General features: G+C 35.7%; 1 protein-coding gene across 1 annotated transcript in view; it reads left to right on the top strand.

The window, feature by feature from the left end:
• The window catches only part of Tsga10 (testis specific 10), a 129,380-nt gene that overhangs the window by 87,831 nt on the left and 22,596 nt on the right, over positions 1–18,953 (top strand). Inside the window, exons 16-19 of the mRNA XM_045148050.1 lie at positions 430–639; positions 10,972–11,174; positions 12,847–12,951; positions 14,016–14,162. Coding sequence (XP_045003985.1) covers positions 430–639; positions 10,972–11,174; positions 12,847–12,951; positions 14,016–14,162 — 665 coding nt within the window. The remainder of the gene's footprint in view (positions 1–429; positions 640–10,971; positions 11,175–12,846; positions 12,952–14,015; positions 14,163–18,953) is intronic.

Raw genomic sequence — 18,953 nt, 5'->3', positions numbered from 1 at the left:
AATGAACATAACTGCTGGCAAGGATGTGTAAAAAGAAACTTTCTACACTATTGGTGGGAATGCAATCAGGTCCAGCCATTGTGGAAATCAGTGTGAAGGTTCCTGAGACAGCTAAAAATAGATCTATCATATGACCCAGCTATAGCACTCCTAGGCATATATCCTAAGAACTCAATCTCATTATCTTAGAGATACTTGCTCAGCCATGTTTATTGCTTCTCTATTCACAATAGCTAGGGAATGAAACCAGCCTAGATGTCCCTAAACTGATGATTGGATAATGAAGATGTGGCAGTTCTAGACAAGTTCTCTGTTGTCTTAGAGTATTAGTATTAAACCATTTGCCCCATTTTTTTGGTCCACATTGTAATTTTTCTTCTAGTTAAAAAAGTAATATTTACATATATATAAAATAATCTTTTCTTGCAGCACTTAAATGCAGAACGGTCTTACAAGTCCCAGATTTCAACCTTACACAAATCTGTTGTGAAGATGGAAGAAGAGCTTCAGAAGGTCCAATTTGAAAAAGTATCTGCCCTTGCAGATTTGTCTTCCACAAGGGAACTTTGTATTAAACTTGACTCAAGCAAAGAACTTCTTAATCGACAGCTAGTTGCTAAAGATCAAGAAATAGAAATGGTATGTAACATATTTTAAAAGCTTCTTTACTATTACCATAAAATTTTTACAATTTTGAAAAAGGGTTTTATTTTTTATAAAATATTATATCAAGCCATGTTTTCAACTTTAGATTTATTTTTACTGTGTTATTAGATTTTCTTTTTAAAATCCAAAAGATTAACTTATTTCAACTATCTTCCAAAAATTCCAGAACATAGCAGAAAATTGTCCTTTAAACATGTAGCTTACACTTATATTTAGTCAGAATTATTATCAAATGCATTGACATAACAATCAGCAAAGATCCATGTGGTTGAGATTTTTTCAGCTAAATTACACATTAGTGATCTTTTAAGCAAAATTTATTTAATAGTTGGCTGGGTTCTTTTAAGCTATAATTCCATTGATTATATCTGCTTTGTGCCTGGCATTTTGTCTGCCACTGGGAATACAACGTTCAAAGTATATGGGCTTATGCTCTCAAAGACCTCTCAGTATTGGCAGAAAAAATAATTTGGCATGAATGTTATACTAAGAAGAAATTTTGTAGGCTTTCTAAAGAAAATGGCTCTACAGCCTACCTGGTGTCAGGGAGGAGTAGTTTATATGAAGTATTCCTGAACTCAGAAGGAACCACAGAGGCAATGATATGGAATGGAAAAGTTATGTGTAGATTCTTGAATGACTAGTATATACTTCCTTTTAAAAATATTTTTATTTTTATTTATTTATTGGAGAGAGGGAAAGAAGGAGAGAGAGAGAGAGAGAGAGAGAATGGATGTTACAGGGCTTCCAACCACTGCAAACAAACTCCAGATGCATGTGCCACCTTGTGCATCTGGCTTACATATATCCTGGGGAATTGAACTGAGGTCCTTTGGCTGTGCAGACAAACACCTTAACTGCTAAGCCATCTCTTCAGTCCTAGTATGTACTTCTTAATGACTAGTGTGATATGCTTGGAAAGAATTTGGGTCAATCTGAAGAGATTAGACCCAGGGCTTAAAGTGATACATATATATATAATAAATTATATATATATGTAATAGTGTAATCAAAATATCAGCAAATTTTGTTTATCTTTTCATTGTTATTATTAAACCCTATTGAAGTATTTTGTTAAATACTGTTGGTGATGCATTTGAGAATCATGTGTCTAGTTTATTATGTAATCTACTATTAATATTTTATTATGCTTATGCCCAAATCTTTACTCTTATTTAAATTATCTTATTTTATTTTTTGGTCTTCCAAGGTAGGGTCTCACTCTAGCCCAGGCTGACTTGGAATTCACTCTGTAGTCTCAGTCTGACCTCAGAACTCAATGTGATCTTCCTACTTCTGCCTCCCGAGTGCTAGGATAAAAGGCATGTGCCACCACGCCCGGCTTAAATTTTTTTTTTCAGCAAGACCTTTTTAATGATGAAAGTAATTCGTGAATAGATACTTACTTTATAATTTTAAACAACATATCCTTTTATTAAAAAATTTTCTTGATGTTTCAAGTTGGAAATTTTCTATATTATTATAACTGAAATGATATAAAATGAAATCAATATATATATAATACCATAGCTTATAAAATAGCATACCATGACCAAGTAGGATATAGCCCAATAATCCTAAAGCTTTTAATCATTGCCCTTAGCAGAATTATGTATAGTTTGATAATATATTAACTTTAAAACTATTTTAAAGAGGTTTACTTCAAGTTCTGTATCTTATTTTCTGTTCTAACAATATTTTAAAATACTTCTGACATTATTTAGCCTTGACATTTAGCTGTCTTATATTAATATATGTATGTACATACATACATACATGCATGCATACATACATTATATACATATATATATATATATATATATATATATATATATATATATATATATATGAAAAAGAGGGAGGGAGAATATGGGTGTGCCAGGACCTCTAGCCACTGCAAATAAACTCCAGATGAATACACCACCATATGCATCTGGCTTATATGGGTTCTGGGGAAACGAACCTGGGTCCTTAGGCAAGTACCTTAACCACAAAGCAATCTCTCTAGCCTTGAAATTTGCTGTTTGGCATGCATTTTTAAAAACTATTTTATTTGTTTATTTATTAGAGAAAGAAGGAGAGAGAGAATGGGCATACTAGAACTTCAAGCCATTGCAAATAAATTCCAGATGTATGCACCACTGTGTGCAACTGGATTACATGGGCCCTTAGGCTTTGCAGATAAGCGCTTCAACTGCTAACCATTTCTCCAGCCCTTGTATGCAAGGGCTACCCTATTTGTTTTTTATTTCTTTAACTACATTATAACTAGAAGACACATTGAAATACTTTTTGTCTAAATTAAACTCTTGATTTTAAGATAATAGATTTGTATCTAATTTAATGGATATAGAATAATAATAATAATAAATAATACATTGCTATAGTCTGTTATCATAATCACAATAGTGACATTGATTCAAGCAAAATCAAGAGAATTTCCCCTTCAGGATGTACTATGTTGTCTTTTTTGTAGTCTTACACTCCCTTTCTATATCCAAGCCCTCAACTCTTTTATTTTTTTATTGGCAACTTCCATAATTATAGACAATAAACAATGATAATTCCTCCCCCCTCACTTTCCCCTTCGCAACTCCCCTCCTCAACTCTTGTTAACCATTATCTGTTCTTCACCTCTGTAACTTATTTCAAGAACCAGCAAGAATTAGGGAGGGGAATGGAAAAGTGAGGAAGCAAAGATGAACCAAATATAATATGTATGAAAATGTCATATTGACATCTATTACTTCATATGTTAACTAAAAATTAATTTTAAGAGAATACTATACAGATGGCATCTCAGACTAGACTATGTAACCTTTGGGAATTGGCTTTTTCTCATCCTGCATGAATCTCTGTAGATGTAGCCAGTTGTTATGTGTATAATGGTTTATTCTTTCTTATCGCCAAGTAACAATCTGTGCTGTTGGTTTAACATTTTAACCATTCATACATTGAAGGTTATCCTTGTTGTTTTTAGTATAGGCATGTTGCAAATACACAATAAACATCTGTAAGCAAGCACCTTAACCACTGAGCCCACAATAAATATTTGTAAGCAAGTTTTTTTTGTGTGTTTATTTACTTTTTGAAGCAGGGTTTCACTATGTAACCCAATTATGTAGAAGTTCTATGTGGGTAAGTCTTCAGTTGTCTATAAATGCTCAGTATCTCAAATTCTAGGCCATATATCTATTGCATGATTACTGTTATGGAAAAGTACAAGTTTCTTCAAGTGCCTGTACCATTTTGTACATCCATTAACAATATATGAGTGATCAATTTTCTCCATTTCCCCAGGATAACCTTAAATGCATTTTTCCTAGTGAATAATAAGATTGAAATTTTCTTCATGTGGTTGTCATTTGTATATCCTTTTGTTTCTGCTTTTGTCCATTTTCTCATTGTTTACTTTTCTAATGTTCCAACAGTTGGTGTTTCAAATGTTAGGCCTTTGTCTGATGTGTGGCTTTCGAATATTGTCTCACTATGGAGCTGGTATCTTTTATCCTCTTTTCACAGTCTTTCTCAATTCAAAAGTTTTAAATTTTGATAAATTCTAACATCTATTTTCGTTTGTGGGTTATGTTTTTGGTTTTAATTCTAAGAATTTGTTGGAAATCTTTAAAGGCCAAAGATTCTTCGTAATATACTAAATGTTTTATCATTTTATTTTTCACATTTAATTCCATGATCCTTTTTTTGTTTTTTGTTTTCCCAGGTAAGGTTTCACTACAGTCTAGGCTGGCCTGGAATTCACTCTGTGAATTCTCAGGGTGGGCGATCCTCCTACCTCTGCCTCCTGAGTGCTAGGATTAAAGGCGCGTGCCACCACACCCAGCCCATGATCCATTTTAAGCGAATTTCTGAAGATGTGAGGTTTACACCAAAGTCCATTTTTTGTCAGTGGTATCCAGTTGCCTCAGTACTGTTTGCTACAAAAGTTACCTTTCTGTCATTGAGTTAATTTTGTTCTTTTGCAAGAAAAAAAAAATCAGTAGAGCATAACTGTATGGGTCAATTCCTTGGCTTTCTGTTCTATTACATTGATATACATGTCTGTCTTTCCATTAATAGTACATAGTCTTGATTATAGATAGATAGTAAATCTTTAATTTAATTCTGTCGACTTTATTCTTTTAAAATTTTTAACTATTCTAGTTTCTTTGCTTTCCATATAAATTTTAGAATAATATGCTTATACCTACAAAATTAAAATATTGCTTGGATTTTAATGGGCATTGGATTAAACATGTATATCATTCTGGGAGGAATTGGCATGTACTGTATTGAGGCTTCTGATGTATGAACATGATTTGTTTTATTTAGATCTTTGATTTCTTTATTTGCTTTGTGTAGTTTTCAATATGCAAATTCTGTACATATTTAATGAGACTTATACCTGCATAACAGTTTTGTGTTTTCTAAGTATTCTAGCTTTAATTTTCCTGTCTGTTGCCAATGTGTAGAAATATATGTAATTTTTAATACAAGTACTGCTCTCATGGCTAACCTGAAAACCACTTCAAGGGAGATTGCAACAGATACTATGGTCACTCAAACATCATCAAAACATAGATTCTAAGGCTATAAAGAACTCAACACTAAATCATGTCTCTCATTTGCCAGACAAGGCTCAGGGAACATTGTGGAAGAAGGGGCAGAAAGATTGTAAGCCTCAGGGTAGATGGGATTAGCCAGAGGCATGATGTCCCATTCTCCCCACCCCCCACCAGACTAGCTGAGGCCTTTAGGACCCCACAATAAATGCCAATGACCCCACTGAGGAGGACCCTCAGTAGAATGGAGGCAGGGAAGAGGGGACATAAGAATACAATCATTTTGTTTAAAAAATAAATAAATAAAATTAAAAGAAATGTAAGTAATTTTAAAATATTTATCTTATATCCTCTGACCTTTCCAAAGTCACTTCTTAGTTCTAGGAATTTTTCTGCAGATCTCAAGTCATTAACCTGCCTTTCTGCTTCTTAGGACACTGGAAAAAAAGAAACAAACTAAACCTAAAAATCTAAGTTAAGAAGAATGAAAGAAATTTTAAAAGACTAGAATAAAAATTGAGTCCAAAGAAAACAATAATCAAAACAACAGACAATTCACTAAAAGTTTGTTCTTTCAGAATATCAACAAAATTAACAAAACTTTAGCAAGAGTGACTAAAAGAAGTTTAGTTACTTAAAATCAGGAATAAAAGAAAGCATATCACACTAACCTTATAGAAAAAAAGACCATGAAGAGAATAGTATGACAATTAAAAGCCAAAAATTACTTAACTTAGATAAAAACAGAAACATTCCCAGTAAAACACAAACTACTGAGACCTACTTAAGGAAAAGCAGGAAGCCTAAATGAGCCTGTCACAAATGAAAAGCTTGAAATAATAACTTGAAAACTTCCATAATGGAAAATTGAAGCCTGGATTGCTTTAGTTGTGAGTCTTTAGACTTTTTTTGTTTGGTTTGGTTTTGGTTTTGGTTTTTTGAGGTGGGGTCACTCTCTAGCCCAGGCTGACCTGGAATTCACTATGTAGTCTCAAGGTGTCCGCAAACTCATGGCGATCCTTCTACCCGTGCCTTCTGAGTGCCATCTGAGATTAAAGGTGTGTGCCACCATACAAGTGTCCCTCCCCACAAATAAATAATAAAAAAATTAAAATTGGGCTGGAGAGATGGCTTAGTGGTTAAGCTCTTGCCTGTGAAGCCTAAGGACCTCCGTTCAAGGCTCGATTCCCCAGGACTCACGTTAAGCCAGATGTACAAGGGGTCTCATGCGTCTGGAGTTCGTTTGCAGTGAATGGAGGCCCTGGCGTGCAACCATTCTCTCTATCTGCCTCTTTCTCTCTGTCACTCTCAAATAAATTAATAAAAATAAACAACAACAACAAAAAAGCTAAAGCCAACAATCCATAAATGAATTTTACACTATGAGTAAATGGAATTTATTCCAAGAATACAAGATTGTTTTAACACCTGAACAATCAGTTAATGTGACACATATCAAATAGTTGAGACCAAAAGCAGCATTGTCTTTGCAAGTAGATGAAGAAAACTTATTTGACAAAATCCAATACTCTTGTGTAAGAGGGGAAAATATCTATAAACTGTTATAGAAAGAAACTTTCTCAATCTTATTAAAAGCATCTATGAAGGGCTGGAGAGATTGGTTAGGGGTTAAGGCACTTGCCTGCAAAGCCAAAGGACCATGGTTCAATTCCCCAGGAGTCATGTAAGCCAGATGCACAAGGTAGTGCAAGCATCTGGAGTTCATTTGCACTAGCTAGAAACCCTGGCTCCTGCCCATTCTCTCCTTTTCTCTCTCTCAAATAAATAAAAATTTAAAAAAATTAAAGCATCTATGAAAAGCCTACAGCAAACACTTGATGGTGGAAGACTGAATACTTTCTCCTAAGATAAGTAACAAAAATACCTTGCATGCCTTTTCAGTTAACTACTTTATGGGAGGTTCCAGCAAGTGAATTAGGCAAGAAAAAGAAATAAGAAGCATTCGAATTGAAAAATAAGTAAAGCTATCTTTCTTTAGGCAGCATGATCTTGGATATAGAAATTCCTTTAAAAAATCCACTAAAATAAAATTAAAACCAATAAATGAGATCATTAGAGTTCTAGAACACTAGTTCAATGTATAGTAACTAATTATATTTCTTATTTCTATAATTAACAATAAACACTTGGAAAATGAAATAAAACAATCCTATTAAATTAAATTATATCAAAATGGGCAATAGAGACATGGGATTCTCAGGGAAAGCTGGTTAGTAAGGTAGTCAACATACCAAGCTCATCAACAGAGACTGTGCCTCAATAAAGTGGAGAGAGGTCAACACTGATGTTGACCTTTGGCCTACACACATACCTCTCACCTGCTCATATGTGTGTCCACTCATACACACATGCACATAAACCACATACACATATCCAAAAATATTAACTCAAGGATGGAGAAGATGGCTGAGCAGTTAAGGCGTTTGTCTGCAAAGCCAAAGGACCTCAGGACCCATGTAAACCAGATGCACAAGAAGGTGCATGTGTCTGGAATTCATTTGCAGTGGCTGGAGACCCTGGAATGTCCATTCTCTCTCCCTCTCACTCAAATAAATAAATAAATAAATAAATAAAATATTAACTCAAATATCCCTAAATCATAAATGGTTATTTGTGGTATATCGATAGATTAGACTGTTATTGGGCATTAAAAAGCTCTCTTGCTCTCAAATAAAAATAAAAATTTAAAAAGGCTGAAGAGATGGCTTAACAGTTAAGGCACTTGCCTGTGAATCCTAAGAACCTCTGTTCCAATCCCCAGGTCCCTGTTAGCCAGATGCACAGTGACACAAGTGCACAATGTCACCCACTCACACAAGGGGGCAAATGCGTCTGGAATTCATGTGCAGCAGCTTAAGGTACTGGTGCACCCATTCTCTCTCCCTCTCTCTCAAAAAAAAAAAAAAAAAAAACAATGTAATGATACATGATAGAACATTGATGGCTCTTGAAAACATTAGTCTAAGGTGAAATAAGTCACAAAACTCCAGAGATACATTGTATGAGCTATTTTTATGTAAACTATCCAGAATTTGGTAAGTCATAGAGACAGAAGTAGATTAGAAATTGCTTAGGGCCAGGGAGGGGAGAGCAGGTGACTGTTAATGGGTATGGAATTTCTTTTTTTAAATATTTCTATTAACTTATTTACAAGGAGAGAGAACAGAGAATAGGTGTACTAGGACCTCTTGCCAGTGCAAACTCCAGATGCATGTGACACTTTGTGCAACTGGCTTTACATGGATACTCAGGAATTGAACCTGGGCTATAACGCTTTGCAAATAGGCACCTTAACTGCTGAGCCATCATTCCAGCCCCTGAGCGCTGGGATTAAAGGTATGTGCTGATTTTCTTTTTTGTTTTTATTCTTTTTTAAAAAAAATTATTTGAGAGTGACAGAGAGAGAAAGAGGCAGATAGATAGAGAATGGGCGTGCCAGGGCCTCCAGCCACTGCAAACAAACTCCAGATGCATGCACCATCTTGTGCATCTGGCTTACGTGGGTCCTGGGGAATCGAGCCTCAAACTGGGGTCCATAGACTTCACAGCCAAACACTTAACTGTTAAGACATCTCTCCAGCCCATGATTTTCTTTTTTAATTAATGAAAAAGTTCTGGACTGGAGAGATGGTTTAGCAGTTAAGGCATTTGCCTGCAAAGCCAAAGAATCCTGGTTCAACTTTCTAGGACCCATGTAAGCCAGATGCACAAGGGGCACATGCATCTGGAGTTCATTTGCACATGCCCATTTTTTCTCTCTCTACCTCTCTCTCTCTCTGCCCCCCCTCTCTGAAGTAAATAAATAAATATTTTTTAAAAGTTCTAATATTAGACTTGGGTAATGCTAAGTTAGTTATATGTATATGAACTATATTCCAGTGAAGTTGTTGCCATAAAAATGATGTTATATTTTGTACCTCTGTCAGCAAAGCATATGAGATTGTCATTGTCCTTTTTAATGTTTATCAACATTAACAAACCTGAAAACTTGATACATTAGACAGCGTCTTTACCTGGAAAACATTTAGCAATGTCTGATATGACCAAAGCGGGGAAGGTAGTGACAGCTAGTGGGTAGAAGTCAGGGATGTTGCTGAACATCCTACAATCTTACATAAGACATTCTACCCAGCAAATAATTTTTCAAATCACATGGTTAGTAGTTTTAAGGTAAGGAAATCTGTACTATTTCTTCTATCTTAATTTATATCTCTTTGACTACTAGCACCGGTCAGTTTTTTCTTCTTCTGTAAAATTTTTGATCATATCATTAGTCCTTATTTCTCATCAATTTATATGTTCTTTATCTTAGTAAATATATTTAACTATTTACTAGGCTTTTATAGTTATTTTCTTTCAAGTTTTAGTTTAAGTTTAAATTTTCTATTAAAATATTTATTTGGGGGCTGGAAAGATGGCTTAGTGGTTAAGGCACTTGCCTGCGAAGCCTAAGGACTCAGGTTCGATTCTCCAGGTCCCACGTTAGCCAGATGCAAATCATGTTGTTTATTTGCAGTGGCTAGAGGCCCTGGTGCACACATTCTATCTCTTTCTTTCTTTCTGTCTCCCTCTCTGTCCCTCTGCATCTAATAAATAAATAAAATGATAAAGAATTTTAAAAATAAAATATTTATTTTTATGTGGTTAAACCTGTTTGTGTAAGGTGCCTGGCTTTGAAAGTTCTTTTCCTATCAGTCTGCTGAGGCACTTATGCCTCCCTGAACAATTTCTCTCTTTTTTTTTTTTTTTTTTTTTTTGAGGTAGGATCTCATTCTAGCTCAGGCTGACCTGGAATTCACGATGTAATCTCAGGCTGGCCTTGAATTCACTGTGATCCTCCTACTTCTGCCTCCCAATTGCTGGGATTAAAGGCACATCCAGCAATTTCATTTTTATTTATGTCTTTTTATTAGAATCTCAAGTTTATCTTCTTATATTTAGCTTTAAAATACATATATAATATATTATTACCTTTATTATAATGTAAGAAATAATTTTTCTTAAATAATAATAATCTGGTATTCTTCCTTTTGAAGAAATGTTTGATTTACAGAATATATCTTAGGTTTAAGATAACTTTCAATAGGGAAATTTTTCTATAGGCTTATTACAACAAAAAGGATGTATGTCTACTGTTTATATTCCTTTTAACTGTGGAGTATTATGGTAACTTTCTAAAATATTTAGGTAACTCATCTAAATCAAGACCAAGCAGGAGTAATAGGTAATTTGTACCAAAATAACAAAACTGGAGATGAAAATTGATTGTGGTTTAGGGTTGATAGGACTTGACTTAAATTAGTGCATTTTCTGATATGATCAGAGAGATGGGAAAAGAGACACTATATTTCTGTGTGTTATAAATGTAATTATTGCAAAGGAGGACACAATTTCAAATCAAGAAATTGAAAGTGGGGGCCTGGAGAGATGGCTTAGTGCTTGCTTGCAAAGCCAAAGGACCCAGGTTTGATTATCCAGATGCCAGGTAAGCCAGATGCACATGGTGGTGCATGTGTCTGGAGTTCATTTGCAGTGGCTAGAGGCCTTGGTGCACCCATTCTCTCTCTCTTTTTCTCTCTCTCTGTCTCTAATAAATAAATAGAAACATTAAAAAATAAAAAAAGAAATTGAAAGTGGTTGTCAGCTTATAACATACTATAAAAACTTCAATAAGCCAGTTAAGCGAGTTGACGGGAGTAAGTTTATCTATCTTCCTATTATACAGATGGAGAATGAGTTAGATTCTGCTCGTTCTGAAATAGAACTCCTCAGGAGTCAGATGACAAATGAGAGAATCTCCATGCAGAACCTAGAAGCTTTGTTGGTGGCCAATCGAGACAAAGAATATCAGTCTCAAATAGCACTTCAAGAAAAGGAATCTGAAATTCAGCTTCTGAAAGAACACCTTTGTTTGGCAGAAAATAAAATGTGAGTTGACTATCATATAATAATATAAAGTCATATATTTCTTCCTTTTTTTTTTCAAGGTAGGGTCTCGCAATAGCCCAAGCTAATAGGAAATTTACTATGTGGTCTCAGGCTGGCATCCAACTCACAGTGATCTTCCTACCTCTGTCTCTCAAGAGTTGATACTAAAAGTGTGTACCACACCTGTTGATTTCTTACATTCCCCCCCCCCCCCCGCCCAAGGTCTCTCTCTAGCACAGGCTGTCCTGAATTTCGCTATGCAGTCTCAGGATGGTCTCGAAGTCACAGCAATCTTCTTACCTCTGTCTCTTGAGTGCTGGGATTAAAGGCATGTGCCACCACACCCAGCCTTTCTTACATTTCTTATACTGTATAATTTAGTAGAATTTAAAGGCTGGATTCTAGAGAGTTTAGCTCCCACAGTTTGCCATCAGTTAACCTGAAGATCAGAAGTATTGTAGTTTGCCAAAGATTTATACCATTGTCTTAATTTGTCTTGTCTAAGATTTTTACATTTAACCATCTCTACTGATGGTTTTGAACACAGTTTTGAATAGTAGGGTGTTTGTTCTAGCAACAAAGCAAGCGCTCTGAAACCAGAAGAATTTTTATATTTATGACCAGCTTGTATTGCCATCTTGTCTTACTTATTGCTAACTAGTCTTTCCTTTTGTCATACATTATTTCTTTATGATCTAAGAGTATACTGGATACCTGGAAGAATGACCAAATTCACAAAATACTGAACACTGCCTCAGAGTATTGATCCTGGCCTTTTCTAAGAAAAACAAAATCCCCCTAGCAGTATCAGCACTTTATTATTTATTTATTCCCTGGCTGGGAATTTGGGTGGATATGTATCTGCCTGGATAGTGAATGTTTCTTTTATTAAACATGGCCGCTTCTAGTACAAACTAATGGGGGAATACCCTCTTTTTATGTGTGCCCGCTTGTCATCCAGGCTCTACTCTAGCCTCACATCTGAGCCTGGGAGCTGGAGAGGCAGAGATCATGGTCTCAGCACTCAGCCACTCCTAGAAGCCCCTGGCTGTCCAAGGCCCCAGGACCCAGAGCCACTTTCTTTGACAGTGCTGCCAGGCCCTGTGGCTCTAACCCAGTCATTCTCTTTAGCTAGGGTATTGAGGGTATTGTGATACCTTCAGCTGGTTCTAACCCTTTTCAAGCTTGTAGGAAGAAATTTGCCTTAGCAAAGATCACTGAAACTCCCACCATAAAAAGTACACTCTGTTTTAGACTGGCTTGTATGTGCTGTAATTACAGCTGCACAATATAATATGATAAACTTTTTTTTCAGAAAAGTTTGTGAAAGCACTTTTATAAAAATTATTATAAGTGGGTAAAATATATAATATATAGTAACATTGTCCCATATATGCCATATTATGTAGAGAGAAACTTAGATGGAAAGGGTTTAATTGTTTGAACAGGACTTGAATTGCTTAGTACTTTCAAGAAGGCTGGTTTGTACATTTAACACATCTAAAATATGCCAAGGAATTTGTCCATAAAAATCACAGCGTGACTTGGGTCCAGCTGAGAAACAATTAATAACATTGTTTAATATACTTAGGAATAAGTAGTATGTTTTGTGTTTAATCAACTGTCACTCTTGAGTTTTTTTGTTTGTTTGTTTGTTTGTTTGTTTACACAGGGCTATCCAGAGTAGAGATGTGGCCCAGTTCAGAAACGTTGTAACACAGTTGGAAGCAGATCTAGACATTACTAAAAGACAACTAGGGACAGAACGATTTGAAAGGTAAGTTTTTCTCTATGTGGTATTTAGCCTGGAAAACATTGTTTCCTAGGCAACAGTAGATTGTGTGTGTGTGTGTGTGTGTGTGTGTGTGTGTGTGTGTGTGTGTGTGTGTTTTAAGACAGGGTTTCACTGTAATTTATTCTGGCCTCAAATTCGTTACCCTCCTGCTTCAGTCTCCCTACTGTTTGGATCACATGCATTCACCACACATTTTTTTAAATGCTATTTTGGTTTATTTATTTATTTGACAGAGAAAGAAGAGGAGAGAGAGAGAGAATGGCACACCAGGGCCTCCAGCTTCTGCAAATGAACTCCAGATGTGTGCACCCCCTTGTGTATCTGGCTAATGTGGGTCCTGGGGAATTGAACCTGGGTCCTTTGGCTTTGCAAACAAACACCTTAACCACTAAGCCATCCTTCCAGCCCCACACATTTTTTTTAAAGAGACAAAGGCAGGCTCTTTTTTAAAATTAATTAATTAATTAATTTATTTATTTATTTATTTATCAGAGAAGGAGGGGGAGAGAGAGAGAGATTGGGCGTGCCAGGGCCTCCAACTACTGCAAACAAACTCTGGACATGCAGAGGTGAAGTCCATGTGAGTGCACCCCCTTGTGCATCTAGCTAACCTAGGAAATTGAACATGGGTCCTTTGGCTTTGTAGAGAAACGCCTTAACTGCTAAGCCATCCTTCCAGCCCTACCACACATTAAAAAAAAATATTTTATTTTTATTTATTTATTTGACAGAAAGAAGGAGAGAGAAAAAGAATGGGCACACCAGGGCCTCCAGCCACTGCAAATGAACTCCAGATGCATATGCCACCTTGTGCATCTGGCTTTATGTGGGTCCTGGAGAATCGAACCTGGGACCTTTGGTTTTACAGGCAAATGCCTTAACTGCTAAGCCATCCATCCAGCCCCCATGTATCACACATTTAACACAGTGATAGGTTAGTTATTTTATAATGTTTAGTTTTTAAAGTATGAAATGAGCTATAGTTTTATGAAAGTTTTAATAATGTCACTGAATATAAAATTTAAAAGCATAACTATTTTACTTAGGGAAAGGGCTGTCCAAGAACTTCGCCGCCAGAATTACTCAAGTAATGCTTATCATATGAGTTCAGTGAAGCCAAATACAAAATGTCATTCACCAGAACGTGCTCATCATCGATCTCCTGACCGAGGCCTAGATCGATCATTAGAAGAGTAAGTCATTTTAAGGATCTGTTGTCTTGGGAATGTGTATATATATATATATATATATATATATATATATATAAAATGTATATATATATATATAACAATATATTCAGTGAATATTTGAAAGAGTAAGGAAACTGGTATTTAAACATGATTACCAAGATATGCTGACATAAACATAAGAAGTTTCCATTAATCAAAGTTTTATATAAATACTGTGCTCAAGTGAAAGATCTCTAATATTTTATTTAGTGTTTTTATAAGTAACGTTTTTATCATAGTATTTTTTTTTTCAGTACTAGGGATTGAACCCAGGGCCTCACACATGTTAGGCAATCATATCACTGAACTATTTCACCAGCCTGTATGTTCCAAGTTTAGTTTATTTTTTATTCCTGTAAGATTTTCATGTACATTTATTACAATATATTGGTTAATCATTATAGCACTATTATATATGTGTATATATATGCACATATATATACACATATATTATATATAAATATGTAGTATAATATATATTATATATTACATATAATTACATATAAATATAGAATTATGTTATATATTTATATAATATATATATTCTATGAAAATATAAGCTAATTTTTCACAGAATAAAAGATTTATTGCTGTATATCCTCAATTTTTTTATGATGGAGAGAAATTTATTTTCAGGGCTTTCAAAATAGATACAGCACTCAGGAGGCAGAGGTAGGAAGATCGCTGAAAGTTTGAGGCCACCATGAATTCCAGGTCAGCCTGGGCTAGAGTGAGACCCTGCCTCAAAAAAATAAAACTGGGTGCATAAAGTACAAAAGTACAAAATATTACTTGCTGTTCTTTACAAAGTAATTTTATTTTGATCATCTTCCATGTGAGAAATTCCAGTCAAATCTTTCTTATGGGTCTACCCTCTACTCTCTGAGTGTTGAGCAACCAAAGGTAGGTACAAGGCCTTGACTGTACCCCTGGTTCTCTAGACATTACCTTGTTTTAGGGTTTTTTTTTTTCCTGCATTGTCTATTGATTGTGGAGTCATAAAGCTTGTCTGAACAAAGAATTTGCTTAGATTTGTTTATTAATTTCTTTACTTCATCATTGTGACAAAATGCATGATAGGAACAGCTTCAAGCAGGAAGGATTTATTTTGGCTCAAGGTTCATAGGGGACAATCTATCATGAGGGAGGTGGTGGCAAGGGTTCTTTTCCTGGTGCCAGGAGCTTGCATTATTGTTTGTTACAGTCTCAGCAGGTTAGGAAGCAGAGTTTAGATTGGACACAGATGGGATTATAACCCTCAAAGACCCACCCTCTGTGACTCACATAGGACAGCCATGCCTCCACTAAAAAGAGTCTAGGGCCTCCTCAAAACAGTACTATCAGCTGGTGATCAAGTGTTCAAAATCATGAGCCCATAGGGGATATTTTAGACCCCAATTATAACAATCTGGAAGAATTTATCAGTAGGTCATGTTTTAGTCTTTGAAATAAAAATTTTCAGTTCTTGCTTCCTTCCAGTTCAGCAGTCAGTTTTTATATTGTTTTCAGTTTTCTTCTAATGCTAACATTCTCTGGATAAGTCCTGTCTGTTACCTCTACTTTTACAATTGCATTTTTTCCACTTTTCACCTTTCTAGACAGGCACACTGATTCCTTTATATTGCTGTAGTAATATAGCTAGTTATCATATTATGTACAGTAACTACACTATTCCCAGAGTATGTGTAGTTTTCAACTCATTTAACTTTCTTTTATAATAATTTATTATTATTATTTTAATTATTTTTATTTATTTATTTGAGAGTGACAGACAGAGAGAGAAAGAGGGAGAAAGGGGGAGTAGAGAGAGAGAATGGGCGCGCCAGGGCTTCCAGCCACTGCAAAAGAACTCCAGACGTGTGTGGCCCCTTGTGCAACTGGCTAACATGGGTCCTGGGAAATCGAGCCTCGAACCGGGGTCCTTAGGCTTCACAGGCAAGCACTTAACTGCTAAGCCATCTCTCCAGCCCCTAATTTATTATTTTTATTAGCATAAAAATCAGTTTTATTATGATGTTTTTCCAACAAGTTTGTTGTTTTATTTCTCTTTTACCTCCTCTCTCCCCCCTTGCTTTCTTTCCCCACCTTAGCCTCTTTTCCACTTGAAACTACATGTTTCCTTTTGTTCTGTCTTCTCCCCCTCCCAATCTTTTTTTGGTGGGTGAGGGTTCTGAGTAGGATCTCCTTCTAGCCCAGGCTGACATGGAATTCACTATATAGTCTCAGGGTGGCCTCGAACTAATGGCGATCCTCCTACCTCTGCCTCCCAAGTGCTGGGATTAAAGGCATGCACCACCATGCCCAGCTTAACTCTCCCCCTTTCTTATCACCTCTTTTAAATTTTTTTTATTTTTGTTTTTTCTAGAGAGAGAGAGGGCCTCAGCCACTGTATTTGAACTCCAGATGCTTGCGCCACCTAGTGGACATGTACAACCTTGTGCTTGCCTCACCTTTGTGTGTCTGGCTAATGTGGGATCTGGAGAGTCAAACATGGGTCCTTAGGCTTCTCAGGCAAGCAGTTTAACTGTTAAGCCATCTATCTCTCCAGCCCTCTTATCACCTCTTAATCTCCTCTCATGGTCTGCTATCTTGGTCAATAACATACACCTGCTATCACATCCTCTTACATATATACATACACATATATATGTATATATGTATATATACACATATATATATATGTATGTGTATATATAGAAGGGGGAGTGTTTATATATATAATATATGTAATATATATTACATATGTAATATATAATATATTAACATTAACAGAATTGCATATCAGAGCAAGAACATTTAGTTTTTGTCTTTCTGGGCTTGGGTTATCTCACTAAGTATAATTTTTTCCATTTCCACCTATTTGTCCACACATTTCATTTTTCTTCACAACTGAGGAAATTACATTGCATATGTGTTCCACATTTTCATGCTCCATTCATCAGTTGATGGGCGACTAGATTGATTCCATATCCTAGCTATTGTGAGTACAGCAGCAATGAACATGGATATGCAGTTATCTCTGGTAGGATACAGAGTCCTTTGGGTGTAAGCCTAGGAGTAACATATAGTTGAGACACATGGTAGTTCAATTTTTAGCTTTTGGTTATCATTAGTTTTCTTGATGATAGTCATTCTGACTAGGGTAGTCTTATTATTTCTCTATTTCATATTTTGCATTTTAAAAAAAATCTATATAAGTACATCTATGTGGGGTGTGTGTATGTGTGTGTACTTGCATGCAGATATGCACGTAGAGGTCAGAAGAAAACTTCAGATTAGCCCTTTATCTCATTTCTGCAGGTACACTGGGGTTACAGAACCCTGCTACATTTTCCAGCTTTTATGGGTAGGAGGGAGGGGGAAATAACTGTAGGGATTTGAACTCAGTTACTCTGAGTTGCATGGCAAGTGATTTATCCACTGAGATATTTCCCTCACATTAATTTGCATTTATATAATTTATATGATGGCTAACGATGTTGAACATTTTTTAGAATATCTGTTGGCCATTTGGGTTTCTTCTTTTAAGAATTATCTGGGGTTAGAGAGATTGCTTAGTGGTTAGGGATTTTCCTGTGAAGACTAAAGACCCAGGTTTGATTACCCAGGACCCATGTAAGCCAGATACACAAGGTGGCACATGCATCTAGAGTTGGTTTGTAGTGGCTGGAGGCACTGACATGCCCATTCTCCCTCTCTTTCTCCCTCTCCGCTCTCAAATAAGTAAATACATATTTTTTTAAACTATCTGTTCATTTTATTAGCCCATTTATTGATTGGCAGTTTGGGATGAGTTGGTGTTTAATTTTTGTGGTTCTTTATATATTCTAGATGTCAATCCTTGTGAGATAAAAAGCTAGAAAAAGATCTTCTGTCAGTATGTAGGCTCTCTGTTCACACTGCTGATAGTGTCCTTTGATGTGAAGAAACTTTTTAAAAAACTTACTTATTTGCAAGCAGAAAGATGGAGATGGGAATAGAGAAAGAATGTGAGTGAGTGTGGCGGAACCAGGGCCTCTAGCCTCTGCAAACAAACTTCAGGTGCATCTGTCACTTGATGCATCTGGCTTTACAGTGGTACTGGGAAATCAAACCCAGGGCATTAGGTTTTGCAGGTAAATGCCTTAACAGCTGAGCCATCTCTCCAGCCCTGAATAAACTTTAATTTTATGTAGTCCCATTAGTTGATTCTTGGAACTGTTTTCTGTTTTATTGGAGTTCTATCAGATAGTTATTATCTATACCAGTAACTTCCAGTATATTATAACCTATATTTTCCTCTAGTATTTTCAGCATTTCTGGTTTTACATTTAAGATTTTTGATGCATTTTGAAATGATCTTTGTGTAGGGTTAGTGATGTGGATCAAATTTAATTCTTCTGCAGGTGTTTATTTATTTTTGCCAGCACCATCCTTTAAATAGGCTGTCTTTTTTCCAATGTATACTTTTGATGCCTTTGTCAAAAATTAGGTGGCTATGCTGTGTGAGTTTATTTTTGACTTCTTTATTCTGTTCCATTGTTCTTTCTACTTGTCGGTTTTTGTGTCAATATCATGCTGTCTGTCACTATGGTTCTATAGTATAATTTTAGGGTAGGCATTGTAATACCTGCAGCTTTGGCTATGCATGGTCTTTTATGTTTCTATATGAATTCTTAGATTGTTTTTTCTAGTTCTGAGAAGGATGTCACTGAAACTTTAATAGGAATTGCATTGGATCTGTATATATTATGTTTGGTAATATAGCCACTTTCA

This window comes from Jaculus jaculus, chromosome 4, assembly GCF_020740685.1.
Source record: "Jaculus jaculus isolate mJacJac1 chromosome 4, mJacJac1.mat.Y.cur, whole genome shotgun sequence".
In the NCBI taxonomy this organism is placed as follows: Eukaryota; Metazoa; Chordata; class Mammalia; order Rodentia; family Dipodidae; genus Jaculus; species Jaculus jaculus.
Note: the sequence above shows the minus strand (reverse complement) of the source record. Positions and strands in the feature narration are given on the sequence as shown.